This window comes from Carex rostrata, chromosome 9 (genome assembly GCF_964058835.1).
Source record: "Carex rostrata chromosome 9, lpCarRost1.2, whole genome shotgun sequence".
In the NCBI taxonomy this organism is placed as follows: Eukaryota; Viridiplantae; Streptophyta; class Magnoliopsida; order Poales; family Cyperaceae; genus Carex; species Carex rostrata.
The window spans coordinates 11,751,770-11,779,070 of record NC_135926.1 but is presented as its reverse complement, the minus strand read 5'-3'; the positions used below and the strand labels follow the sequence as shown (position 1 = coordinate 11,779,070).

General features: G+C 36.1%; 3 protein-coding genes, 1 long non-coding RNA gene and 1 pseudogene across 6 annotated transcripts; 4 read left to right on the top strand and 1 right to left on the bottom strand.

The window, feature by feature from the left end:
* The first annotated feature begins 2,615 nt into the window (after positions 1-2,615).
* LOC144558976 (CBL-interacting protein kinase 5-like) lies at positions 2,616-5,627 on the top strand. The gene is made up of 2 exons (XM_078307863.1): positions 2,616-4,728; positions 4,912-5,627. Exon 1 carries the CDS (start codon positions 2,833-2,835, stop codon positions 4,228-4,230), a length of 1,398 nt encoding a protein of 465 aa, XP_078163989.1. The 5' UTR covers positions 2,616-2,832; the 3' UTR covers positions 4,231-4,728; positions 4,912-5,627.
* A 1,689-nt stretch (positions 5,628-7,316) lies between these two features.
* On the top strand, positions 7,317-11,355 carry LOC144558973 (pentatricopeptide repeat-containing protein At4g14850-like; annotated as a pseudogene). Its single transcript, XR_013513069.1, has 2 exons — positions 7,317-9,232; positions 9,773-11,355. The product of XR_013513069.1 is annotated as a pentatricopeptide repeat-containing protein At4g14850-like (transcript).
* Positions 11,356-14,133: 2,778 nt separating this feature from the next.
* On the top strand, positions 14,134-17,909 carry LOC144558971 (disease resistance protein RGA2-like). The gene has a single exon (XM_078307860.1). It carries the CDS (start codon positions 14,189-14,191, stop codon positions 17,828-17,830), a length of 3,642 nt encoding a protein of 1,213 aa, XP_078163986.1. The 5' UTR covers positions 14,134-14,188; the 3' UTR covers positions 17,831-17,909.
* Positions 17,910-20,710: 2,801 nt separating this feature from the next.
* On the bottom strand, positions 20,711-21,950 carry LOC144558978 (uncharacterized). 2 transcript variants are annotated; one of them, XR_013513071.1, is made up of 4 exons: positions 21,764-21,950; positions 21,568-21,674; positions 21,382-21,459; positions 20,711-20,778 (listed from the first exon to the last, which is right to left on the bottom strand). It is a non-coding gene; the product is annotated as an uncharacterized LOC144558978 (long non-coding RNA). The 2 variants fall into 2 exon arrangements; XR_013513070.1 differs by lacking the exon at positions 20,711-20,778 and having other exon boundaries at positions 21,215-21,459.
* Positions 21,951-24,910: 2,960 nt separating this feature from the next.
* LOC144559954 (uncharacterized) lies at positions 24,911-27,040 on the top strand. Its single transcript, XM_078309121.1, has one exon. It carries the CDS (start codon positions 24,911-24,913, stop codon positions 27,038-27,040), a length of 2,130 nt encoding a protein of 709 aa, XP_078165247.1.
* The last annotated feature ends 261 nt before the right edge of the window (positions 27,041-27,301 follow it).

Sequence of the window (27,301 nt, the reverse complement as noted above, 5' to 3'; positions counted from 1 at the left end):
GAAAAAAAAAATTCACAATTAACTCATTCGATTGAAGTTCGTTCTGAAACAAATTAAACCAGTTCGATTCGAATTTTATTCAAACTCAACCTGGGTTTAGTTCGTTCGAAATTGGTTCACAAACTATTTAGTTTCAAATCTCAAATTAACATGTACAGTTCAAATTAGAGCAACGCCAGTGGTTTAGTGCAAAATCAAGGTTTCATTTCAAATAGGTACAAATAATCCAATGCAATGCTTAGTTTAAGCTATCAATTTACAAAAAAATAATTAAGGGTGGTGGGGCTGTCAAAAAAAGCTCATAGTTCGATTGACTTTGATTAGAAAAAAAAATTCACAATTAACTCGTTTAATTGGAATTCATTCTAAAACAAATCAAATTAGTTCGATTCGAATCTTATTCAAATTCAAATTCAAAGTAGAGTAAGTTTGATTTAGTTTGATTCGTTGGCAACCCTATTCCAAACAAATGTACACCTCTCATTTGGTTAAATAAAATTCAGTAAGCAAAAGCCAACGCACACAATCTTAATTCCAAACATGAGTTTAGCCAACACATTAAATGTATGCGATTATATTTCAGACATTGTTTTCATATTATATCGAACTAAGGCATGCTGTTTAATTTTTATAAAATCTTTAGATAACATTTCACGTCATGTGGGGTCACCATGTCAGTGACTTGTCACAATTAAGATTGTGTCCGTCAAGGCATCAGGAAACTCTGTATTGCCTCATCGGTTTCTCTCCAAGTCACAACTCGAAAAAAAAAAAAAAAAAACAGAGAGAGAGAGACAAGAAAGGTATCAGTATCAGTTCAATTATTGATCTATCCGCGTCATTCACAGTTATTATTATTTAACTAATTCTAGCTTTTATTTCACGAGGGAGAATGATTGAACGGAGGAACTGGATTTCCTGCCCTCCGGGGTGCAGGAAATTTCTGCCCCCAGAGTCACTGCGGGATGTGATCGGTTACTGTTAAAGGGTTTAACTACTGTTACTGTTTTTAAATGAGGATCCACCCGCAGTGACTCTGGAGGCAGGAATTTCCTGCCCCGGAGGATTCGGTCTCTTGAACGGAAGGGAGAGCTTCATGTTGTCCCACAAAGAACAATGACAAATGGCAATGCTAGATGGTTTTACTTGAGACCAGATCCACTTAACTCCTACTGAATCATAATTCCAAGGAGAGATAAGGAAAGATAATTATATCGACTCGTCAGCCCGTTCGAGTCGTCCGTATGAGACTCGAACCGGTTTGCTGGTCTGTGAGATTAAGTCCAGTCGGGTTTCCGTACGAGATCCAAACCGACCTATCAACCTATAAATACTCTAAAATTCACTGAGCTCGGAGACCACAAATCCAGCAATGCACGGTACATAGAGGATAGAGTAACGTACCTACCGGATCAGTATTCAGTTTCACTTGGACACGTAATAAATACACAACTAACTCACACAGACTAATCTCTTTCGGTTAGGACGTGCTTAGACACACTGCGACTTAATCTCTCCGGAGATAGGACATATCAGGTTGTGTCATTGAATTGCTTCAAAATTAGAGAATATTGTTAAGTTCTATAGTATTTTATTTTTTAGGAATACATATAGGCTGGAGATTTATTAATAATTATTTAATTTGATAATTTTGACAATATTTTTTAAATCAAGTTAAAAATATTGTTGTCAAGTTAAATTGTCGTCAATAAATTTTCACTCTCTTTTTATATATATATATATATTTTTTTTTTGCTGGTGTTTCTGGACATTTGCATTTAGTCTAGCCTTTTAAATGCTGATTCCTCGTTTGCAGGTTTGGTATGGAGAAGTGAAAAAAAATAAAGAAATTAAGATGTGACTAGAAAAAAATTCAAAGGAGAAAGAGTGAGTGACTAATAGAGTTCCACGGAGGAGAGATGTATAAAGAGAGAAGACAATTCAAGTAGTTGATTAACTTTTATTTATTAAAAGTAAAGAAAATTTATTGAAGCAAAATCATTATTTAAAATGATTTTTTTTTGCATTTGGACTGCTAAATTATTGAGGTGCAGAATAAAAAATTTGCTCGTTTTTTTTAGTATTCTTCAGCTGGTTGTTAGAGAGCATCCGATTTAAATGGAAGGAATTAGATTGGCATTTGTTAGAATGGTTATAATTCGCCCATATTACTCAAGTTGTTAACCGGGAAATAAGAACAAATAAAATGGTATAATTGAGATTTTTGACTGAGGCACTTTTAATATAAGGGGCATAAAAACCAATAAAATGGATCAAGTTGTCAATAAAAAAGGGTTTAATTTTAGTAGCAATTAAAGATGAAAATTCCAAACTGATAGTGTCTCATCCATACGCGCTTCAAAAAATGCAAGAATATGAGAATATCCCGTATAAGAAAATCACCATCCCACCGCAGTCCGCACAATAAAATTAATACTAAAAATAGTAAAACGACAAGTCCAAACCACCTATACGGCTATACCTGAAGACGCTAGCACCCGGATTGCAATTCAAGCAAGGTAAAAAGTAAAAAATAAACGGTTTAGATTCTTACTTCAATACCTATATTTAGCCAATTGTTACTTCTCCAGCTGCACTTCTCCTTACAACCTCCCTCTCCCTCTTTTCCACGTCTCCTCATAGGATTCCATCAAAGAAGCCCCAAATTCTATAGATTTCCTAAAGCTCTCTTTGCCTCTCTTCCCTGTTTCTCTTTTGGAACCACCATGGTGTTGTTGGTCACGAGGAGAAACAAAGAGAGATGCCATATTAAGCCCATAATCTGATCATTTTGTTCTTCAACCTTTAAAGGAACACAGCTGTTAGGAAGAAATGCCAGAAAAAAACATGGAGAAGAAAGGGATCATCCTTATGAACCGGTATGAATTGGGGAAGCTTCTAGGCCAAGGCACCTTCGCCAAGGTGTACCATGCGAAAAACCTATCATCTGGCCAGAGTGTTGCCATAAAAATCATCGACAAAGAAAAAGTTTTACGTGTTGGCATGATTAATCAAATCAAGCGCGAGATATCGGTGATGCGTCTAGTTCGCCATCCAAACGTTGTGCAACTCTACGAAGTCATGGCAAGCAAGACCAAGATATATTTCGTCATGGAGTATGTTAAAGGCGGTGAGCTCTTCAACAAGGTGTCAAAAGGTAGATTGAAGGAGGATTTGGCCAGAAGGTATTTCCAACAGCTGGTAGGAGCCGTTGATTTCTGCCACAGCCGTGGGGTGTACCACCGTGACCTGAAACCAGAGAATCTCCTACTGGATGAAAATGGGAACCTCAAGGTGTCAGACTTCGGTCTAAGTGCTTTGAAGGACTCACATAGGCAAGACGGGTTGCTTCACACAACATGTGGCACACCAGCTTATGTTGCGCCAGAAATTATCAACAAGCGGGGTTACGATGGGACCAAGGCCGATATTTGGTCATGTGGAGTGATTTTGTTCGTGTTGATTGCCGGTTCCTTGCCATTCCATGACCCCAATCTAATGGAAATGTACCGCAAAATATGCAAAGGCGAGTTCAAATGCCCCCATTGGTTCTCCACTGATGTTCGCCGGCTCCTCAGTAGAGTCCTTGATCCCAACCCTTCCACACGGATAACAATTGAGAAGTTAATGGATTACATATGGTTCAGAAAGGGGTACAAGCCAGCTGAAACCCTAGCACAATCTGCCAGTACTAGCAACCTCAAGGATGTGCAAGCTGCTTTCAAGGAATTGTCTGCTGCTGTTAGCGATCAAAAGGATAAAGACAAGGAAGTATCAACAAACACAATGAAACCCGCAACCCTAAATGCATTCGATTTGATCTCCTTCTCTCCCGGGTTTGACCTATCAGGGTTATTTGATAAGGGAGATATAAGACAGCAGTGCACAGAGTCCAGATTCATGACCCAGAAGCCAGCATCAGCAATTGTGTCTAAATTAGAGGAGATTGCACAAATAGAGCGGTTTAATGTGAAGAAACAAGATGGGATGGTAAAACTGCAGGGATGTAGGCAAGGGAGAAAAGGACAACTTGCAATAGATGCTGAGATATTTGAAGTCACACCATCATTTTGCATGGTAGAGGTGAAGAAATCTGCTGGGGACACATTGGAGTACCAGAAGTTTTGCAACAAAGATTTGAAGCCATCTCTCAAGGATGTTTGCTGGGCATGGCAATCTGGAGACGCCCTCCCTCCATTGCATGAAACAGCAGAGCCAGCAAGGTCATGAAAAGTATAACGATTCTTTTAGGTTTATGTTCAGCTATGTATGCTGTTGTTGTGGTAATTTTAATTTCCTTTTTTTTTTCCCCCTCTTTTGTTCCTAAGTTCGATAGAGTTGGCTGATGTATCATCACCTGGTGTTGCCTATCCTGTCCACCTTTGGTTTTTTAAGAGTTTTTTTTTTTTTTGAAGAAACACCATTGGTTTTTGAATTTTGCTGAATGTCCCTTTGTATAGAATAGATAACTATTTCTGTTAGAATCAAGTTAAAGATCATACAAATGAAGGATAATTACAAATGAAAAAAAACTCCTGACTAAAATCTAAAATAACATGAGGATAACAAATTTTCAATGATTCGGATCAGACTTGACTAAAATAAGAGGATAATGCCTTCACTCAATTATTCAAAAGCATGAATAAAGGAATTTCCCAATCTCAAATAAGAGGATAAATAACCAAACCTTCATCGTACTTAGGGTTACAATGTGATTAGCTTGGAAAGGTTGGATGGGACTTGCACAAAAATGTAAGCCCCCCCTCCCCACACCACAAAACATTATACAAACTTTGAGTAATCAATCTTTAAAAGGAAAAGCTGCGGAAATCATATACTTATGCCATCAAGATATTATAACCAGTTTGAAGAAAAATAAAAAAGAAATATACTAAGTAAACTGCAAGAAAGATATGCATTTTAGATGGTTCAGTACAGCATAAGGCAAAAGGCATGCGTTTCAATTAACTATAATGATGCCAAGATTAATAAGACACTTGTACCGGACAGAAACTTAAACTGTCAACAGAAAAAAAATAAACAGGAAACATCTTTTGTGCAACAAATGTTATGGCTGGCATGGTTCTGTTTGTAATGGAACCAATAATCAGTTGGAAAATTCTGAAACGTGCTGAATTGGTTGGATAGGTTTCAAATTTTTTATAAATAAGCTCAATTGTCTCATAAAATCCCATTTAAATTAAGATTTGCAATTTTATACTATTATAATAGAGCAACAACATTTCTCACAATTCAGTTGATTAAAATAATCTATTAACCATTTTCCTCAACAAACCAAAATAAGAAAATGAAAACAATTGAGATACAAAACTAAAGGATTCATTTAAAATATTCAATCTCCTCAAGTACATATCCAAACAAATTATATGATACCCCCATCTATTTAGTTTCAAAATCCAGATGTTTCCTCCTTATTTCAGAAACAAAAAGGTATTTCATTAGACATTCACAGAAAAACCTAACCACAAAATCAAGATTTCACAGGGGCTTCATTAACAGTACCAGTAGTTGTCTGAGGTCTTCCCTTGAGCTTCTCAGCTGCTTCCTCAATTGCTTGCTTGTGCTCGTATTCCCTCCACATATTTATCGCCTTAGTACATATAACTGTTGCGACAAAATATTCAATTAGGCCGCTGGTTAATCCTCGAATTAATGAATTGAAGCATAAAGAAGAGAAGAAGAAGAGAAAGGGATTGATCAAAATTACCTCCAGCGCCAACGAAGTAAAGAATGCGAGCAAGCTTCGTTCCAACTTCGTCAGATACCATCGTATGATCGTAATTTTCGGAAAATGAAAGTGAGAGAGACGAGTCAGAGGGGTTTGTTCATATACGGCCCAGAATAGGTTATTTTAGTAACCTCCTTAGATAACTTTTTGTTTGGGCTAAGGTAGATTAGGCCTCTATGTGGGCCGTGTGGAATAGACGATTAAAAATTCAGAATATAGCTACTGGGCCTTCTTTCTACATGGTTGGATTTATATCAAACATAATTACTTCTATGACCTATATGTTCAATCCAAAAAGAAGGAAAGAAGTGAAAATATAAAACTCGAGTACAACTAGGCTATTCTTAAGTTCATCAAATATAAAATCAATTGATCAAAATTGAAAGGTTAATAAATTAATTTTAATTTATTTATTTTTTGAGTATTTTTTGACCGCTTGACTTTATACTAAATTAATTTGAATGTTTAAAATTTTCACATGTAGAAGCATCACTCGTAAGGTAGGCGTGTTTCAATGGTTCAAATTTATCATTTAAAGTCGATTTAACTGATTTTAGACTTGAGTTCACTAAGAGGTTTGATAAACTTAAGAATACCCTAATTCTACTCATAAAACTCTGCTATATGTTGAATTACTTCTAAGCCCATAATGATTTTATGGGACTTTTATTAGAACCCTTCACGATTTATCCAAATATCTCTTATATTAGCAGTAATAGTAAAGAATGAGTCTATGCTATGCATATTACGATATGATCCATAATACAGATCAATATTTTCGTTTTCAAAATTTTATTGGTCAATTTGAACCGTTCAATATAATTTTTATATGAATATGTATTTGAAAATCAAATTTTATATATTTTTTTAAAAAAAAATTACTATTTTTTAAGATAGGTAGAAAATCACTTGATCTGAAAATTCTTTAAGTGATTTTCTACATATCTTAAAAGTTAGTAAAAAAAATTATAAAAAATATAAAATTTGATTTGCAAGTACATATTCATATGGAGATCATGTTGAACAGTTCAGATTAACCGTTAGAATTTTGAAAATAAAAATATTTATCTGTATTACGGACCAACTCGTGATATGCATAGTATCATAGACTCACTCAATAATAAATATTATATAAAATGAGACAAAATTACGGACTAAATATAACTTATTTAAACTTATATGGGGCCAACAACAAAAAATAGATTAAAGTTACTCTGTATTAAGAAGTTCATGCTCAATAATTTTAATGGTGTCGTTCAATACCAATCCAGTGATTTATTTGCCATCCACATACTTTTAGTGCGAGTAATGCTAAAGAAGGTACAATTAGTGCATGAAAATAAAATAAAAAAATAATCTGTAATTTACTAATTTATTTTCTTTGTTCTTACGGATACGAATCTGCTGCTCTTCAAAGTCAATCTGCTGCTCTTCATTTGTGTGTCTATCTCTCTCTTCAAAAGAGGAAGAGAGAGATGGAAGAGAAAAGGTAGAGAGATAGAGAAGATAGCAAGGAGAGCAGCAAATTTGAATAACAGCGGATTTCATTTCTGTTCTTACACCATAAGCCAAAAAAAAAAAAAAGAATATATACGCCCCAGATCACACAAGCAACAAAAGAACAGAAAAAACAACACATAATATATTCTCCATAAGCATAAATTCAAACAAACCATTACTGAATTACAGGATTAGAAGTTTTGAACCCTTATTTCATTTCAATACACTATTGTTTGACTTGTGGGACCTACATTCTCCACCTGGAGTCGCTAGCGCCATTACGCGTAGAGTTTAAAAGTTTAAAACCACACCTTATCGCACCGGCTCACCCTCGCCCCGTCATTTCATCAAACACCCACCACATGCCACAAACCCCGTACCATTTCCCGCGAATTCCAAGCGACCCACAATTTCTCGGCTCAATACTCGACTCCTCTATCTCAACCCGGTCTCTTTCACATGGCCGTGCAACTCACGCTCTCATCCTGAAGTTCCTCTCTCCTTACCATCTCATTCCCTCCTTTTTAGCAACCCACATCGTCAATTTCTATGCAAAACTTGACCGACCTACCACAACTTTTGTTGCACTCCGCCTTCACCCTTCCCCTTGTGTCGTCTCATGGACTGCTCTCATTTCTGGTTGTTCGCAAAATAACCGACCTTTGGTTTCTCTACAACTATTCTGTTCCATGCTCTCGACTTCAGTTCGTCCTAATGATTTCACATTGCCATCGGTTTTTCAAGCTGCTGCAGCTGTACCATGTCACATTTTTGGGAGACAAATTCATGGTTTTGCCATAAAAACGGGTTATCTGCCGTGTGAGTCCTTTGTTTCTTGTGCTGCCTTGGATATGCATTTCAAGACAAGTCTGAAAACAGATGCTTACAAGTTGTTCGATGAAATGCCTAATAGAAGTGTAGTTTCTTGGAATGCCTTGGTGACGAATTGTGTGCAAGAAGGGAGACGAGGTGATGCAATTGATGGATTCTTTGGAATGCTGAGAGATGGATACAAACCCAGCACTGTGTCTCTTATTGCTTTCTTCAATGCATGTGCCGCAACTGAGTTTATAAACCTTGGTTGTCAGCTTCACGGCTTTGTGATCCGTTTCGGATTTGGACGTGATGTTTTAGTGGAAAATGCATTGGTTGATTTCTACAGCAAGTGCCACGAGGTGATTTGTGCGAAGAATGTATTTGATGAGATACTTGTTAAGAACAACGTGTCATGGTGTTCTATTATCTCAGCATATGCACAAAATGACTGTGAAGAAGAAGCTTTAAATGTCTACTTACAAGGGAGGAGAGATGGAGTTGAGCCAACTGAATATATGGTGTCTAGTGTAATAACTGCATGTATCCGTCTATCTGCACTTGACCTTGGCCGGTCATTGTATGGCGTGGTGGTGCGGTCATGCATTGATGGAAACATCTATGTGGCGAGTACACTTGTGAACCTGTATGGGAAGTGCGGGAACATTAGTGATGCAGAGCATGTGTACCATGGAATGCATAAATTGAACCTCGTTGCGTGGAATGCCATCATCAGTGCATACGCCCATTCTGGAAATGCTCAAATGACACTTTCCATTTTTGATGAAATGATACAGAACTCCACAGTTGTCCCCAACCATGTCACGTTGGTATGTGTTCTCACGGCGTGTAGTAGGGGTGGGTACATAAATGAAGGGATGGACTTATTCGAGACAATGAGAGAGAAATGGACCATCGAACCGAAAACCGAACATTATGCATGTGTGGTTGATATGTTGGGTCGGCTGGGATGGAGGAAAGGGCATATGAGGTAATAAAGGAAATGCCAATCATGCCATCAGTATCGGTCTGGAGTGCCTTATTGGCGGCGTGTAAGATGCACGGGAAGACCGATCTAGGTAGAATTGCAGCAGAGAGATTGTTAGAGATGGACCCACGTGACTTAGGAAATCATGTTTTGTTATCTAATATGTTCGCCTCGACTGGGAGGTTAGATTCTGTGAGCCTTTTGGTTATTGTTGGTCTTTATTTTATAGTCTTGTAATTTGTGAAAGAAAGTTGAAATCAAGATTTTATGAGGAAAAGAGGTTAATCTTATCTGAAAGACACCCATAGAGTAGTGGAACACTTGTACCAGTCCGTTGAGGTCATCTGACATGCCACCATGTTCTAACCAGAATACTTAGTACTAGTGCCTCAGTATGCCATACAAGATAAGCCGGTTCAGTGTCGAACAGGGTTAATTTATATATTTTAAATAGAACTTAGTGTTCGACCTGAGAAATTCAATAAGAAGCTCAATTTAAGTTGAGAATATCTGAGATTTCAGCTCAGCAGGTTCCAAAGATGCCAGACATTGAGGATAGCAATGTTTGCCTGTATCATTCTTGTAAATTTTATGTACGGTAGAAAGTAGAAACCCTAATTACATATTTGGTCATACAGGATCCACAACAATTAACTTTCCCTTTTTTGTGGTAAGTAAAATGTAACTGTAACAACTGTTAATTACTTGCTATCGGTAAACAGATGGGTAGAAGCCACTGAGGTGAGAAAGGAAATGCGACAAGTTGGTGTCAAGAAAGGCCCTGGCTATAGCTGGATTTCTTGGAAGAACACAGTGCATGTGTTCCAAGAAAAAGACCAAACTCACCCAATGAACCTCCAAATCCAGGCTATGCTATTGAAGCTTAGAAGAGAAATGGAGTCGGCTGGGTACAGACCTGATACACAATATGCTTTATTTGATCTGGAGGCGGAGGAAAAGGAGAAAGAGGTGTGGTACCATAGTGAGAAACTGGCTCTTGCATTTGGGCTCATTTGCATTTCTGAAGGGATACCCATTAGGATCACTAAGAACCTAAGGGTTTGTGGGGACTGCCACCGTGCATTCAAATTCATATCTGGCATTTTCGGGAGGGAAATTATTGTAAGGGATAATAATAGGTTCCATCATTTTAGGAATTTTGAATGCACATGTGGGGATTATTGGTGAAGAGGTTTCTTTATTTTTTCCCCCTTTTTTTGAGGTGAAAATGTTGGTTGCATGGACATTTGATCAATATCTAAGAAGCATGGAATAGTGAAATCAGATAAAAAGCATAAATTTGTTTAAGTCAATGCTGCAATTGCACTCTCAATGCCGCAACCGTTTGTTAGAGATCCTGATTGCCTACCTTTCTTCTCTAGCCGGCCCTCTCTCTCACCCTCCATTACCTTCTGCCCTGGATCAATGCACGCTGCCTACTAGCTTATCTCCTCTCCAGTGTTCCTGCACGCCCAAGAAAGGTAATCTTGTGCCTAGAAATTTCATTTGCTTCAAATTTAGAAAAATTATAAATATTGATTAGGAATTGTGGACGTCTAAGGACACGTGAGTTCTTTTCAAAGGTTTTTCACCTTTGGTACCAGTCAGTACCAGTGGGTTTTGTCATGCGGTACAGTGTACCAGTCTGTACCATTTCATGCACTGAGCAGTATACATGGAGCAGAGTACCTGCAACAGTGTACTGAAACAAACATGTAAATTACTTTCTCATTTGCTTGATTTAGAACGTTTTTTTGTTATTTTTGTCTGATCCAGTATTAGAAGTTTATAACACTGGTTTAAACCTTCTTATTTTGAATTAAAACTCTGACAGTGAGCCATTAGGCTATTTTTAAGATGTCTATATAATAAAGGACCCTGCACCACGGTGTATATACTTTGTTGTTTTTAAAGACATTTAAACATTGCATAGCTGAATTCTAAAATGACATAATTATACAATATTATATCATTTTAAGATGAAGTTGTGCCCTTGTAAGACCGATGACATTAATAACATTTTTTTTTGCATCAGATGAGTGCTGAAGGAGCACAGAAGATTATAAAGTGAGTTACTAAGTTAAAGCTCATCGCAACATCATCCTTGTTTATCAAATTCAGATTTTTTTTTTTTACATCTTTCGTAGTTTAAATGAGCTTCAGTTTTAGTTCCCTCTTGTTCACATTTTTTAGGGGTATTTTATACTTTTGTAAGTTTTCTGGATCAGATTTCATGTATACCCTAGTACTGGTAAATATTATAGCTAGTTTGGCAACAATCTGCAATAATTCTTATAATAATTCTTTCTTCAATTATATTTGGATAAAGTTCATCTTTAATTTGTGTTTAATGTAATTTCTGAAATTTGCAAAAAGTCATAAACAACAGTGGAATCTAATTTCTACCATCATTAAGGTGAGGGGCAAAATTGTCTAATGTGGAGTATATATTTTTCAGTAATTTGCTTATAAATAGCATTTACCAGTCAGTATTACCAGCTGGTACTTCAAGTTGCAACTCTCTAATGTTTTGTGTTGATTTTTTTATATATTGTTGTTTGGGCTGGAGGGATTCTAAGCTTAATTTGTACTTGAAGTTTTTGTACATCGGTTTGTACTAGATTCTCATTTGATATGAATTTCTTCTAGAATACAATTGCTGGCTTGATTGTACATACTAATATGCTTTATTCCCTTTAAAGGATTACAACTTGGGGCAAAAGTTGAATTGAAGATTCTTACAATCCAGCACTAGAAGCACTTACTAGGGTGCGTTTGAATGCAACCCCTAGAATAGCAAGAATAGCACTAACCTGAGGTTAGTGCTATTTCCTTGTTTGGATGGGTTAGCAAGAACAACGCTAACCCTAGGAAATAGTGGAAATTTTCTTAGACAGTGCTAACCGTAGAATAGCGCTAACCATTTTGTAGCTGTTAAACAACATTTTTCAGACAGGATTTTTTGTGGCTGTTAAACAAATTAAAATATTTCTTGGTGTGTTACTGGAAAAATGTTGAATATATTTTGAATCTGAGTTATTGATCCGGTTAAGAAATTTCTTCTCAGTAAATAAAAAAGTTATCGTGGTCCTAGTAAATTCAAATTCTAAAATAGTCCATCTATTTCTCTAGAAGTTTTACATTTTTAATATTTTCCTAAAATCACTTCTACAATAGATGGAGTACCTTATAATTTGAATTTACTAGAATGACGATGATATTTTTTTTATTTACACAAAAGTAATTTTTGACCGGAATCAATAACTCAGATCCAATTATAACAATTGACAAACCTATTCAATTAGAACCCTAGTAACTGTAACATTATAGCTCTGGTTTTGTGAAAACCTATCCAAAATGGAATAGGTGGAATTGTTGCTTGGGTTGGCCGACCAAACCACCTCCTGGAGAGGTGTTCAGGCACGTGAATAGATCCTTCAGGAGATACCATGTTAAAATATTGACTGTTGTCCTTCTATTTCGGAAAATTTTATAAAGTATCATTTTTTTTCAAAATACATAACAAAATATCTTCTTTCAAAATTCTTAACAAATTGTCCTTGTGGACCCCACTTGTTCCTCTCTGACTCTTTTTCTCCCTCTTCCTTCTCTCTATTTACTCCCATCTATTGTTTTCTTTTTTATGTAAAATATACAATTGTGATTTATTTAAGTTTTGAATAATCTTTTATTTTTTATGTGTATAAATAATTTAAAATAAAAAATTAAGTGTGAAATTTTATTTGCTAAAATCAGAAAGTATAGTATTAGTGTATATGTAGAATATTTTCAACATATGGGTCTTTTTAAAAGTTATTATAAGACATGGTATTAACTTATTTTATAAAATCTAACATGTTAAGAATAATTTAGTTAGATATTTATGCTTCAATAAAAATATACTAATTATGTATATGACGTAATCTTAAGAAATTAAGAAATAAATAACGAAAGCAAAAAATATTGAGTTTGAATACTATAACAATGAGTGGTGTAGATGGTTTGAGATACATTTTTTACATCTTCGAAGTGCATATCTGGTCCGATTAAAACATGGTATTTACTGGTGAGTCGTATTACTTGTATTGTAACTGATTCAAAGCTACTGGCATTATTTCTTGCATTTGTAGCTGATGCCATTTTTTTTAAGGAGCATTTATTAACTACAAGACAACAAAAAAATGGTTTCTATTTTAGAATATATGCGTTATTGGTATCTTGTTCATTTTCTAAGGAGCATTATTGGCATCTTGTTCATTTTCACAATATATGCGTTCACTCAAAATTTTATAAAATTTTGAAGTTCATTTTCTATTTTAGAATATTCTTTTTTTTTTACATCTTAATCTAGTATTTTATGAGCTAGCTCCAAAAACTATAACATTTTACATAAACACATCTCTTGTGAAAATGAACAATAAAAATAGTTTGGATCGTATGTTTGGATTTCAAAATTTAATGATATCTCTTTGTAATTTTTTTTTTTTGCTTTTCCGCCTTTTGTAAATAACATGCTCCCAATATTTTTTTTCAAAGGACAGAGAAAAAACCGTATGTAACTACAAAGTAGAATATATCAGAAAACGAATAAAGAATTTTATTTGCCTAATACCTAATTTATCACAGAAAAATGAAATTAACCTATAAATTTTCAGAAATAGAATTATTAGATATATATAACAAGATTAATTACTTCAGAAACATTGCCATACATAACATATTTTGCTACAAGACTAATTAAGCTGTTTATGGAATAATAGATAATTATATGAACTTTTTGTTGATTAAAACTTTTGTCTATCTTATAAAAGATGAGCATCAATCTACCATTTTTAACACCAACACTGATTAGGCTTTAAATTAATGTTCAGTTTATGGGTTAGGCCCAGTGACATGGTGAAAACAAAAAATCTACCAAGAAGTTGAATTGGTGAATTCAACAGCTGTCCTGTTATTGATTCAACGCACATTTAAGTATTTGATGTGACATGTGAACTACCTCGCGTGCCAACTTGACTTATAACAAATGAATAGTATGGCTTTGACCTGATTTTTCTTCGTCTGCTCTATTCACAAGAGTACCAAAAACAACCATTAATTATTGCTTTCTCACTGCTCTTTGAAATTCCAAGATCTCAATGGCCATGGGATTTGTTGTGGGTGGGTGGCTTGCGAGCACGGTCATCTCCAAACTCATCGGGTATGCCAAGGACCAGAAGATACAGCTAGGTCTGAAGGATGAGCTGGTGGCAAGGCTTGAGAATGGCCTGCTGAATATCCAAGAGGTGGTGAAAAGTGTGGACCAGGGGCTGATCCGAGAGGAGAACCCGGCACTCGAGAAGTGGCTGTGGCAGCTGAGAGACGCTGCTGACCAAGCCGATGACATGATGGACGAGATAAAGTACAACTATGAGAAGGAAAAAATAGAGGCTGAGAAAAACAAGTTCAACAAGAGGTTACACGTGGAGGCTGAGGAAAACAAGGTCAATAAGAGGTTAAAAGTGGAGGATATCACTAATAATTTTAGAACCTTTTGTTTAGGTGCAGTCGACGAGGACCCCTTTTTAAAGAGGTTAAAGAACGCCGTGAAGGCAATAGATGAGGTTGCTGAGGATGTCGGGCTTTTTTCCATTCTCGTACAAAACTTGGCCGGGCATCAGAAGAAGAAGGTCAAGTTGGCCATCAGTAGCCGTGAAACCACCTCATTTTTGAATTTGCGAAATCATGTATTTGGTAGGCAGGAAGAGAAAGAAGATATCATCAAGAAGTTGTTGAACCCCGATCGCAACATCGAGGTAAATAATTTTGTAGTATTGCCCATCATAGGAGTCGGTGGGGTTGGCAAGACTACTCTTGCTCAACTTGTGTATGATGATCCAATCGTCAAGAAGCATTTTAAGTTGAGGCTATGGGTTTGTATTTCTAACAACTTCGATGTGATCTCGCTTACAAAGAAATTGTATGAATCTGTTTTTGGGCAAAGAGCAAATCATTTTGATAGTTTCGATTTGATTCAAAAGAAACTCAAAGAGAAATTGGAGTATAGGAGGTTTTTGGTTATTTTTGATGATGTCTGGAATGATAACAACAAAGAAGATTGGGAAAAGCTTATAGCTCCTTTAAAAATGGGAAAAAATGGGAGCAGGATGTTATTAACAACTCGAATGAAATCAGTTACCACATTGATTAAACCTAACCTATTGGATCCAATTATTTTAGAGGGTTTGAACAAATGCGATATGTGGAATCTTTTCAAGGAGTGCGCTTTTGTGGGTGAAGACCCACAAAAACATAAGGGGCTAGTGAAAATTGGAAAAGATATTGTGAAAAAGCTAGAAGGAATCCCTCTGGCAGCAAAGACAGTAGGAGGCATATTGTGCTCCAATCTAGACGAGGATTATTGGACTGATATATTAGAAAGTGAGTTATGGAGCTTAAAGCAAGGGCATGATGACATCATGCCAGCTTTGAAACTAACATATCAATATTTACCCTCACATTTGAAACCATGTTTTTCATTTTGTAGCATATTTCCCAAAGATCATCCCTTTAGTAAGAATGATTTAATTAACATGTGGATTGCTCTAGGTATGGTACCCGAGAGCAATGGCACAATGAGACCAGAGGATGTAGGATCCAAATACTTTGAAGATATGCTAAGTAAATCTATTTTCATCTGTCCTAATCATGTGTTTCAAAATGAAAATGAATTTATCATGCATGACTTGATACATGACCTTTCTATACATGTTTCCCAAGATGAATGTCTGAGAACTAGTACAAATAAACTGGTGGATGTTCCAAATACAGTTCGTCATTTGTATGCTCATATTGATGGGCCTAATGAGTTTAGTATTTTTGGTTTGAAGAACTTACGCACTCTCATTATAGATATTGATGACTCTCATCATCTTGAGCAGGATTCACTTGTTACTAAACTGTTGGAAGGAATGGAAAGTCTTAGGATTTTAATATTGTTTGCTCATAACTTGAGTGAATTTCCTGAAAGTGCTAGTCAATTATTGCACCTTCGTTACTTAAGTCTTAATTCATCTAGAATCACAACATTTCCGCAATCAATGTCCAGACTTTACTTTCTGGAAACCATGGTTTATAAAGATTTTTGGACCAGTCAACTAGAGCATGTAGAAGCCTTGGATATGCTTATTAATCTGAGGCATCTCATTGCACCGCAGTGGTTGTTACACAAAATCTCTAGTATAGGAAGGCTCACTTCACTACAAGAGTTGTATATTAGTGTGAGCAAGTATAGTGAATTTAAAATTCACGAGCTAAGTAATATGATAGAGCTTCGGGACTTAACAATTACTGGTATTGAACATGCTGGTAGTTGTGAGGAAGTTGTTCGAGCCAACTTGAAAAACAAAGTTAATCTTAATAGACTGGGCTTAACATGGAGTTCCAGAAGCCCAGAGGATAATGAAGATGTGCTTAATCACCTGCAACCGCATTCTGGTTTAAAGGAGTTGAGAATACTTTTTTACAAGGGTACCGGAAGGCCTCCTATCTGGTTTAGAACACAAACTCTTTCAAATCTGATACATTTAAAAATTCAGGGTTGTAATTTTGAGCACTTACCTTATTTGGAGGAATTACCACTGCTAAAGTATATAGAATTTCGTGATATGAATGCAATAGAGAGTATCATTCATGAATGCAACCTGCTATCTGCAGTAGATGCCTTTCCATCTTTAGAAAGGCTCCATGTTCGTAGGATGAGAGCAATAAAAAAATGGTGTCTGGCAAAGCAACCCAATAAATGGATGCATTGTTTGAAAAAACTCTATATTAGTGATTGCCCAGAGTTGCAGGTTTTGCCTCCTGTTCCCATTGATGTCAAGGAAGTGACATTGAAACTTTTGGGATTGAATGCTCTTTCAAATCTTTGGAATGATCAAAGCATCAAATTAGAGAGATTACCCGCTCTTGTTGTTATGTCAATAAATGATTGTGAAAATCTTGTATCCTTAACTGAAGGTTTGTTCCAAGATCCTAAACAATTTGTGGTTCTTGAAGAATTTCAAATTTCAAATTGTGAGAAACTGGTGAACTTGCCACTAGGAGGTTTCAATAAATTTATTTCTTTGAAAAAATTGGAAATAAGTGATTGTCCACAGATAGATGGACGACTGGTGCCAGAATGTTTTCTCCCTTCTGCACTACAGAATCTCAGTATTTCTTTATGCGGTCAGTTAGAAACTACTTTGCCAAAAGCTCTTAAAGGCGTTCATTCTCTTATTGAATTGAAATTGTGTGGGTGTCTAAAATTTACATGTCTTCCTTCTAAAGAAGTATTTAGCAAATGGAAAACACTAAAAAAGCTAACCCTTGAAGATTGCACGGTCTTAACATCCCTAGAGAGCTTACTTGGCCTCTCTTGGATAGAATATCTGGAAGTTCGTGGATGTCCCCAGTTATCTCAAGCAATCCCTTATCCGTTACCATTGAAAAAAGATGAGACCGAAAGAAAGGAGGAAGGCAGATCCATTTCAGCTCAACCACAACCTCTGCTCTCTGTGGATGAGCTTGTCATAGATGATCCCTTGCTGCTTTCTGTAGAGCCAATAAGGAGCCTCTCTGCTGTCAGAATATTGACCATTGAAGATTGTTCCGAATTGCAGTCACTGCCAGAACTTCCACCATTCCTCCAAGAGCTATATATTGGTAATTGCTGTCCTGAGTTGGAGACGAGGTGTGAGAAATCAGGTCCAGATTGGCCTAAACTTTCTCACATACCTAAGGTTATTTTTTTAAGATAATTTTTGGATAGAAGGAGAATTACCGATTTGGTAGGAGGCAATGCAGGATACTTGGTATGAGTCTTCTCTCTTTAACCTTCACTTTTCCATTAATAAATATCATGTTATGTTATAGGTTGTACGAACTCTTTCATTGTTAAGTCAGGACAATTGCAAATCTTATCTTTATTTTTGGAAAATATATATTGATTCTTTATTCATCCACAGACAGGCCACATTTCTCAAAAATGATTCAGATGTTACGTAGGAGCACAGATTCCCTTGACTTTTGTTCATCAATAAGACAGAGTAAGTGTATAATTTGTCTGGAATTTGCACAATGCTGATCTTTCTTTAGCAAAACGTGGTTAACAATACGTGATCAAAAGATGAAGCAAAAATACTAATTTAAAAAAAAAAAATCATCTTGGAAAAATAAAGGATTGCTATTTCAGTCACCCTCCATCATGTACAAATTAATTTGTGCCTCAATTGTAATTTCTGAAAAAACAAAAAGTCCCTTCTATTTATCCTTCTTCAGTTCCAGGGCTGAAGTAACAGTCCCAGTTACTGTTGTGGGTAACAATTATCTCTTATTTTTACTCTCGTCTTTCTTATGTTTGATTATTACTGTAATATTAGTTTAGTTATTTAACTATAATTTAAATTAAATCTGTTGATGCAGCTTAACTAGATCATCATATGCTGGATTTTCATCTTTTTAACCTTGTAAAATGAAAAAAAAAATAAAGCAAAAGAACTAAAGGCTTAGATCTAGGAAGAAAAAAGAAAGAAGAACTTGTAATAGGTATGTAACGGCTGCTCCGCCGAGAAGGAATGAATCATGGAATAGTGGAATTCTTGCTTGGGGCGGCCGACCAAGCCATCTCCTGGAGAGGTGTTTAGGCCCGTGGATTAGTTCCTTCGGGAGATACCACGTAAAAAATTTACTGTTCTCCTTCTCTGTTTTCTAGATTTGCTTTTGCACTTTGAAGATAAACATAGCATTGGCTCATTAGTTACCTGTGTGAGTTGCAATTTTACCCTTTATGCGTGTTTTGTCTTATATAAAGCGAGCAATTTAATTGGATGGAACGGTTTGGTTGAGATTATATTTATCAATGTATGTTGGGAAACTCAGCAGCAGGTTTCCCCCCTTTGTGTGTGTTTCAGGCTGGTTTCCTCTTATATAAAGCGAACAATTTAATTGGATGGAATGGTCTAATTTGTTGAGATTATATTTATCAATGTCTGTTGGGTAACTCAGCAGCAGGGTTTTCTCTATTTTTTTCATTGTTCCTTTCAAGACAATAGAACACCATCATTTCAGAAGGCAATAGCAGCAAAAATGTTGGTCACTCATTTTGCTAAGAAAAGGTAGATCGATGCTTAACTTCTATAATTCGGAAAATGTTTTTGGAATTAAGTCAAAAAGTTTTATTCAACTAAAAGTTGAGTTCATATAATGATATTTTATTCCTTAAATGACAGTTTACCAAACTATGTTTTGTACATGGCAACTTGGCAAGGCCATTAGTAAGCAGACGCTTCAGGTCTCTGAAGAAATTAATTTTGCTAACTCTAATAATTTTAATGATATCTCTTTGTAATTTTTTTTTTGTTTTTCCGCCTTTTCTAAATAACATGCTCCCAATAATTTTTTTCAAAGGACATAGAATACCGTATGTAACTACGAAGTAGAATATATCAGAAAACGAATAAAGAATTTTAGTTGCCTAATACCTAATTTATCACAGCAAAATGAAATTAACCTATAAATTTTCAGAAATAGAATTATTAGATATAACAAGATTAATTACTTTAGAAACATTGCCATACATAACATATTTTGCTACAAGACTAAGCTGTTTATGGAATAATAGATAATTATATGAACTTTTCGTTAATTAAAACTTTTGTACTTTTCCTCTCATGACTTCGTAGCTTCTACGAAGGTTTTCAAAGAAAATAAAACTTTTGTACTTCATTTCAAAACATTGTCCGTCTTATAAAAGATGAGCATCAATCTACCATTTTTAACACCAACACTGATGGTGCTATTTCCTTCATAAAGAATGGTTCTATATATTCTTGAAAAGAGTATTAATTGCAACCGAAAATAATAATGTAAAAAGAATTAACACAGTGAAAATCCTGTTGCTCAGTTTCCAAACATACATATATACATATATAGTCTGGCTAGCTAATATGTTTTAGTAGTGTTTTGACCGAAATGGCATAGGCTCAAATTTCAAAATTTCATATTCAAAATGTTAACCCAAGTAGTTCAATAAATTGATTATATATTAAACTTGTAGTCTTGTATAATATCAATTTCAAAATCTTTTATCCAATTAAATTGTTCGGAAACCAACCTATAGCATGCTCAAAAGAAAAAACTGCAACTCCGAGTCCGATGGATAATTAATGCTTGATTTCACTTCAAAGTACAAAATCAAAACAAGGAAACACAACCGGTACAGAGGAGATATTTTGCCTGTTTGAAGCTGACATCGAAAGAAATAAGCAAACGATCGTAGTATTTTAAAATTACATCCGTTTAGGAGTGTTGTACTCGCTAGAATGAAGAGGCGATAATATTAATTTCATTACGAATTAAGCATAACTGACCAGACTAATTTTGAAATTATTTCATTATTAAATTACGTCTATTTTTATTCAATGTCAACTTTTTCTTCCTCAGTCGTTACTGCTACGTCCTCGGCAGTTACCTCTGCTGGTTGGGAATCTTTTACAATTACTAGATCTGGACCATTCTTTTTAACTCAGCACAAATCTCAAAGCCCAATAACACTGCCCCCTATTGTAGTCCGAATTCCAAACCGGTTGAGATTTAATCTCAAACCGTAAAGTGAGGGTAGTCCTCTCAGAGGATTACGAATCCCAGTTACAAGGGTATTTTCGACATTGTCTTGTTTTGTCTCTTCAGTTTTCAAGAACGAATATTGCTGAAAGCAAATATAGATAGAGAAAGTAATATGTTGCTTTTTGTATATTTTTTTCTGTTCATTTTGTAAAAAAGATTTTACTTTAAGAGGACAATGATACATGATTGTTTTGCCAATAATTATGTCAGTATACCAGAAACCCAAAATGTATAGATATAGTACTGATATATCAGTATACTGGTATGCGACTTATTCCTTAAGGAATACTAATAAAGCAACGAATACAAATAAAGGAATCTAGTGGTCCATAGATTTACAGTATCAATTGTACGAAACGAAGTGGACTTAACAATGGAGAAAATGAGTTCATGATAAACCTCACATTGTTAATTTCTTATTGTAAGAGCAAACATTCAAGAGCTTTTAACAAACTTTCCCATTTCTAATCAACAACCCAATCATTAATTAGAGAGCAGAAATCGGATCAAGTCAGAGATTTAAGCAATCCATTATTGAACTTTTATTTAATCATGACCATCAACCTCTCGATCAATCAAAATAAGGTAAGAAAAGGAGAAGTGCACATTTACCTGATTGTACACTGGTCATACAAATTTGTAAAATTTCATGATAATAAGCTGCTGATAAAATGAAACAACTGACTGTGCCTTCAAGCATATTAAGTAGAGCTTGCTGAACACCTTCCCCAGATACATCTCTACTTATGTTGAGGCTCTCTACCTACATATATAACATACCTTTTCATATAAATTAAAGAAAGATGAAATAAAATAAAATACAGTGCTGCTTATGTTTTAAGGAAAAAAAAAAAGACAGAAATACAGGCACCAGTTTTTACAATGTTGCATCTTTTCAGAAGATAATTCAAGAGTCGACAAGTCCTTCGTGGAAAGCATTAACACTATAATAGAAATCAGGCCTAAGATTGAGACCACCTGTGCATCAAAATACAAAATGATCAGGTATAAAATTTCTAACAGACCCGATGTGAATAAATAAACTTAATTTGATAGAGAAATTTCACCATCTATTGATCTTCATATCTTCCTTTGACTTCAAAATTTCAGTGTCAGTGAAACATCTCACTTCCCTAAAAACGACAAGTATACAGTACTCTGACATACTGATATACTTATACAAAAACTACAAAGAGAGATATGAGTCCAACTTATTCAGTCAAGAGGGTCTCATCACATAGAAAATTCAAAATGCACAATCACTACTACAAAAATGGTCATTGTACACTGCACATTGTACACGGATTTGACAATTTTACGTAAAAACCGTGGAGAAATTGTAATTTTTTGGGTGCCTGGAATATCTGTGAAATCTCTACACGGTTTTTTATTAAAGAATCGGTGTAGAAAGCCTTGAGAGAGCTACACGGACGTTTATTAGGGAATGTACACGGCTTATTGTCTAAATAACAGTGTAGAAAGCCTTGATAGAGCTACACGGATATTTAATTAAAGAACCGTGAAGAAATGTCCAACTTGTACACGGATGTCTGTTTAAATAACAGTGTACAAAGCTTGAGAGAGCTACACGGATATTTAATTAAAGAACCGTGAAGAAATGTCCAACTTGTACACGGATGTTTGTTTAAATAACAGTGTAGAAAGCTTGAGAGAGCTGCACGGACGTTTAATAAAAAGCCGTGTAGAAAGGTTATTTTAGGGTTTTGGTAAGGGCGCGCCTTTTCGAGCACCAAGTTGGTTATATAAAAGGCCTTCTCCTTCCAGCGCCGTTTTGATCAATTCTCTCTCTCTCTCTGTAATCTGATTATTTACAGAGGGGGTAATATGAAGATCATGTTTTAATAAAAAAAGAGCTGATCGAATAAAGAGTTGGAATGAAGACCTTCAAAAAAAATGGAAGAGGAGAGATGAATGACCTTCAGAGCCAGACGAAGTGTCAGATGAAGAGTCAAATGAAGAGTCGGACGACTCTTCATTCGACTCTTCATCCGACTCTGAAGGTTGTTCATCCACCTCTTCTCTTTTTTTTGAAGGTCCTTCATCCAACTTTTTATTTTCAGCTAGCTCTTTCTTTATTAAAATATGTATCTTCATATTACCCTCTCTAAACCCTACTGGCACCAAAAGGAAAGAATCACCCACTTGTAAACTAAAAATATCCATTAACGATTGGAAGAGGGGATCCCCTCTTCCAGTCCTTAATGGAAATTTTAGTTTACATATGAATCTTTACTGAACTCTTTCTTTATTAGAACATATTGATCAATCTGTACTCTCCCTCTCGCAGTTAACAATTGGGCGGAAATTTAGGTTTATCAATTATTTCGGATCGCAAATCTATAAAGATGAGCTACTGTTTTTGGAGCTCATAAGATGACCAGTCCGATATAATTGATAACCTACATCTCGAATTCCCATGCGAATTGCTTCATTTCCCCAATTAATTGGTCTGATTTGTGCGCTAAAGTTTTTTTGGAGGATAATTTCAGAGCCGGATAGTCGGATGAAGGACCAGAGCCGGGTGGGGAGTCGGACGAGATCGTCTTCATCTGACTCTCCATCCGATTCTGAGGGTCCTTCATATATCCACCTCTTCCAGTCCTTGATAGAATTTTTTAGTTTATATGGATTTAACTTTTGTAATTAATGCTCAATAAGAATTTGTAATTTTTGTATAAATTAATGTACATGAATTTTTTGTTCAAATTGCTATATATGTTTTGGAATTCAGGATTTTAAATGTCTTCCTCTTTTTTGGAAATTGTTTGTTTTGCTATCTGAAAAACATAAAAAAAAACCAAAAAAAAATACAATGCTACACGGACATTTAATAAAGAGCCGTGTAGAAAGGTAGAATTAAAAAAGGTTTTTTCTTTTAATTAAAAAAAGTTAAAAAATAATTATACACGGCTGTTTATATAAAAGTCCGTGTAGCTCTCTCGACTTTCTACACGGCTTTATAGATAAATGTCCGTGTAGAAAGGTTTAGGGTTACAAAAAGGCCTTCTTCCAGCGCCGTTTTGATCAATTACTCTCTCTCTCTCTCTCTGTTGGTCTGATTTCTGCGCAGAAGGATCGAGACCGAAGCTGAGATCTTTGAAGTTAATTTGCATTTCTCCTCTCTATCTTGCTAGGGTTAGTCTTCCTCTTTTCTCTCGCTAATTTTCTGGTACTTATTATTGCTTAATTATTTAGGTCAATTATTTATTAATGCATGCATGCTTGATCTGTTAAGGTAATGTAAATAATTAGTGTATTGTGGTCCAATAACCGACCTATTAATGCTTTTAGGTCCATGCCCGTTCAAAATTAATCTAATAGGGATTAATTTTGGATAGTCCCCCGTTTGGGACTGCTCTTTGAATATTGTGTCTCATTTAGGATGTGAACACATTAATTAGCGGGATTTAATTAGTGTTTGAGAAAAATTCGTCAGCATTTCTCCTTATTGCTCCTACGAGTATGTGGTTTACGCATACTTGGGGAGTTAAGGGGAAATGCTGTCGAATTTTTCTTAAACACTAATTAAATCCCGCTAATTAATGTGTTCACATATGAGGCATAATATTCAAGGAGTGGGTTACGATTGTAAACCGGCCCGTTTGTAAGCCAAGAATTTGTAACAATGTATGTTGCTCGACCACCATGACTAATTGGAATCATTCTTTTAATTTAATTTACAGATGGATCAAAGTTGGATGTACGAATTGCGACGTGATACTGCAGAATATTTGGCTCGCGTTGATGAGTTCATAAAATGTGCCGAGAGTTATAGAGCGAAGACAAAGGATAACGACATCTTGTGTCCTTGTAGAGATTGTAGCAATTTTAAAAGATTTGGGGACTTGGAAGAAATTAGAGCTCATTTGATTTGTCGGGGATTTCAGAAGAGATATACGTGTTGGTTTATGCATGGTGAGAAAATTGGGGAATGTAGTGCTACCAATAGAAATTTTGTTTTGGAAGACAATGTTGATATTAATGTAGAAGTTGATGATAATTTTGAGCTTCATTCCAACGATGATTTTGAGAATGTCGAAAATTTTGATAATCTACTTAAACTTAATTACAACGAGGATGATTGTGTGAATATTGATGAAAATGCAGAATACGATTTTATTGAAAATCTAGAAGACATGTTACGTGATGTGGAAGATGAAATTAGTGATAAAAATTATAAAAAATTTCAGTATATGTCTAATGAATCCAAAAGGCCGTTATATCCCGGGTGTACCAAATTTTCAAAACTGTCAGCTGTGTTGAAATTGTTGAACTTAAAAGCAGACAATGGTTGGAGCGACAAGAGTTTCACGTCCTTATTAGAGCTCTTACGAGAAATGCTCCCAGATAACAACGAGTTACCCTGTACAATATATCAGGCGAAGAAGTTGATCTGTCCAATGGGCTTGAAGGTCGAAAAAATACATGTCTGTCCGAATGACTGTGTATTGTACCGTGGAGAGTACGAGGACATGCATGTTTGTCCTAAATGCGGTGTTTCACGGTACAGACATAAGAACCAGGGCACTGACGATGGTAACGATGAAGGAAACAAGGGTCGGGCTCCGGCTAAGTCGGTGTGGTATTTTCCGATAATACCGAGATTCAAACGGTTATTTGCAAATCCCAAAGATGCGAAATTATTGCGTTGGCATGAAGACGAGCGCAAAAGGGACGGTAAACTAAGACACCCAGCTGATTCTCCTCAGTGGAGAAACATTGATAGAGATTTCACAGAATTTGGTGGCGAATCAAGAAACCTTAGGCTAGGGTTGAGCACAGACGGAATGAGTCCGTTTGGAAGCATGAGCAGTCGGCACAGTACTTGGCCAGTTCTTATATGCATTTACAATCTTCCTCCTTGGTTGTGCATGAAACGCAGGTATATAATGATGTCATTACTAATCCAAGGACCCAGACAACCCGGAAATGACATAGATGTATATCTCGCACCATTAATTGAGGACCTCCAAAAATTGTGGAGGGATGGCGTCCGGGTGTGGGATGCGTACGGTAAAGAGCAATTTGAGCTGCGGGCCATGGTATTTTGCACCATAAACGATTTTCCCGCGTACAGAAATTTATCGGGCTATAGTACTAAAGGAGCAAAAGCGTGCCCTATCTGTGAAGATGACACGCAGGTGCTGAGGTTGAAAAATTGTAAAAAGAATGTTTTCATGGGGCACCGTAGGTTTCTTTCTATTAATCACCCATACCGTAAGAAGAAGAAAGAATTCAACGGGAACACTGAGCTTGGAGTGGCACGTCGTCCGTTAGACGGGAAGGGTGTCTTCCTGCTGGTTAAAAATCTTAAAGTTGTTTTCGGAAAATGTGCCAAAGCACCACCGAAAAATATTTGGAAAAAGAAGTCCATATTTTGGGAGCTACCGTACTGGGAATATTTAGAAGTGAGACACTGCCTAGATGTCATGCATATTGAGAAAAATGTCTGCGACAGTCTGATCGGCACATTGTTGAATATTCCGGGGAAGACTAAAGACGGTATCAATGCTCGAAAAGACATGGTGGAAATGAAAATAAGACCCAAGCTTGCACCGCAGGATAAAGGGAAGCAAAAGACATACCTACCTCCCGCAATGTGCACAATGTCGAAGACCGAGAAAACAAGCTTCTGTAAATGCCTTCATAGTATTAAAGTCCCATCAGGGTATTCTTCGAATATTAAGAAGCTTGTGTCGATGAAGGACATGAAATTGATTGGTCCGAAATCCCACGACTGTCATGTTTTAATGACACATATGATTCCTGTTGCAATCCGAGGAATTTTACCAAAGCCCGTTCGGCAAGCCATCACGAAGCTTTGTTTTTTCTTCAATGCAATTAATTCCAAAGTGATAGACCTGCTAAAATTGGACTCTCTGCAAAAGGAGGTCGTCGTTACTCTTTGCCATCTTGAGATGTATTTTCCGCCATCTTTTTTCGATGTTATGGTTCACCTTGTTGTTCACCTTGTGAGGGAAATTAAGATTTGTGGTCCCGTGTTCCTGCGGTATATGTATCCATTCGAGAGATTCATGGGTATTTTGAAAAGTTACGTAAGGAACCGACATCGGCCCGAAGGTAGCATCGTAGAAGGATATTCCACGGAAGAGGTGATTGAGTTTTGCACCAACTACATGACCGGTGTTGGTCCTATTGGCGTTCCAAAATCTCGATACGAGGGAAGGCTCCAAGGAGTAGGGACTATTGGGTTGAAAGCCATACTTGCTGATAGAGATGAACTGTTAAAGGCACATTTTATTGTACTACAGCACATGGCAGATGTCACTCCCTATATAGATGAGCACATGGCAATCCTTTGACAACAGAACTACACGAGAAGTCAGAAGTGGATTACTGACGAGCATAACCGTTGTTTCATAGGATGGCTGAAAGAAAGAGTGAAGTCACACTCCGAAATGTCGCCCGTAAGTGAAACGGTTAGATGGCTGGGCCAAGGACCCCAAATGGTTGTTAGAACATTCCAAGGATACGAGATTAATGGATATACATTTTACACTAAATTACAAAGTGATAAGAGCACCATGCAAAATAGTGGGGTGACGTTGGTGGCGACGTCTCAA

Bases quoted from the DNA above. Each gene is read 5' to 3' on its own strand.
- LOC144558976 (XM_078307863.1), top strand. From the start codon at position 2,833: ATGCCAGAAAAAAACATGGAGAAGAAAGGGATCATCCTTATGAACCGG.
- LOC144559954 (XM_078309121.1), top strand. From the start codon at position 24,911: ATGTCTAATGAATCCAAAAGGCCGTTATATCCCGGGTGTACCAAATTT.
- LOC144558971 (XM_078307860.1), top strand. From the start codon at position 14,189: ATGGCCATGGGATTTGTTGTGGGTGGGTGGCTTGCGAGCACGGTCATC.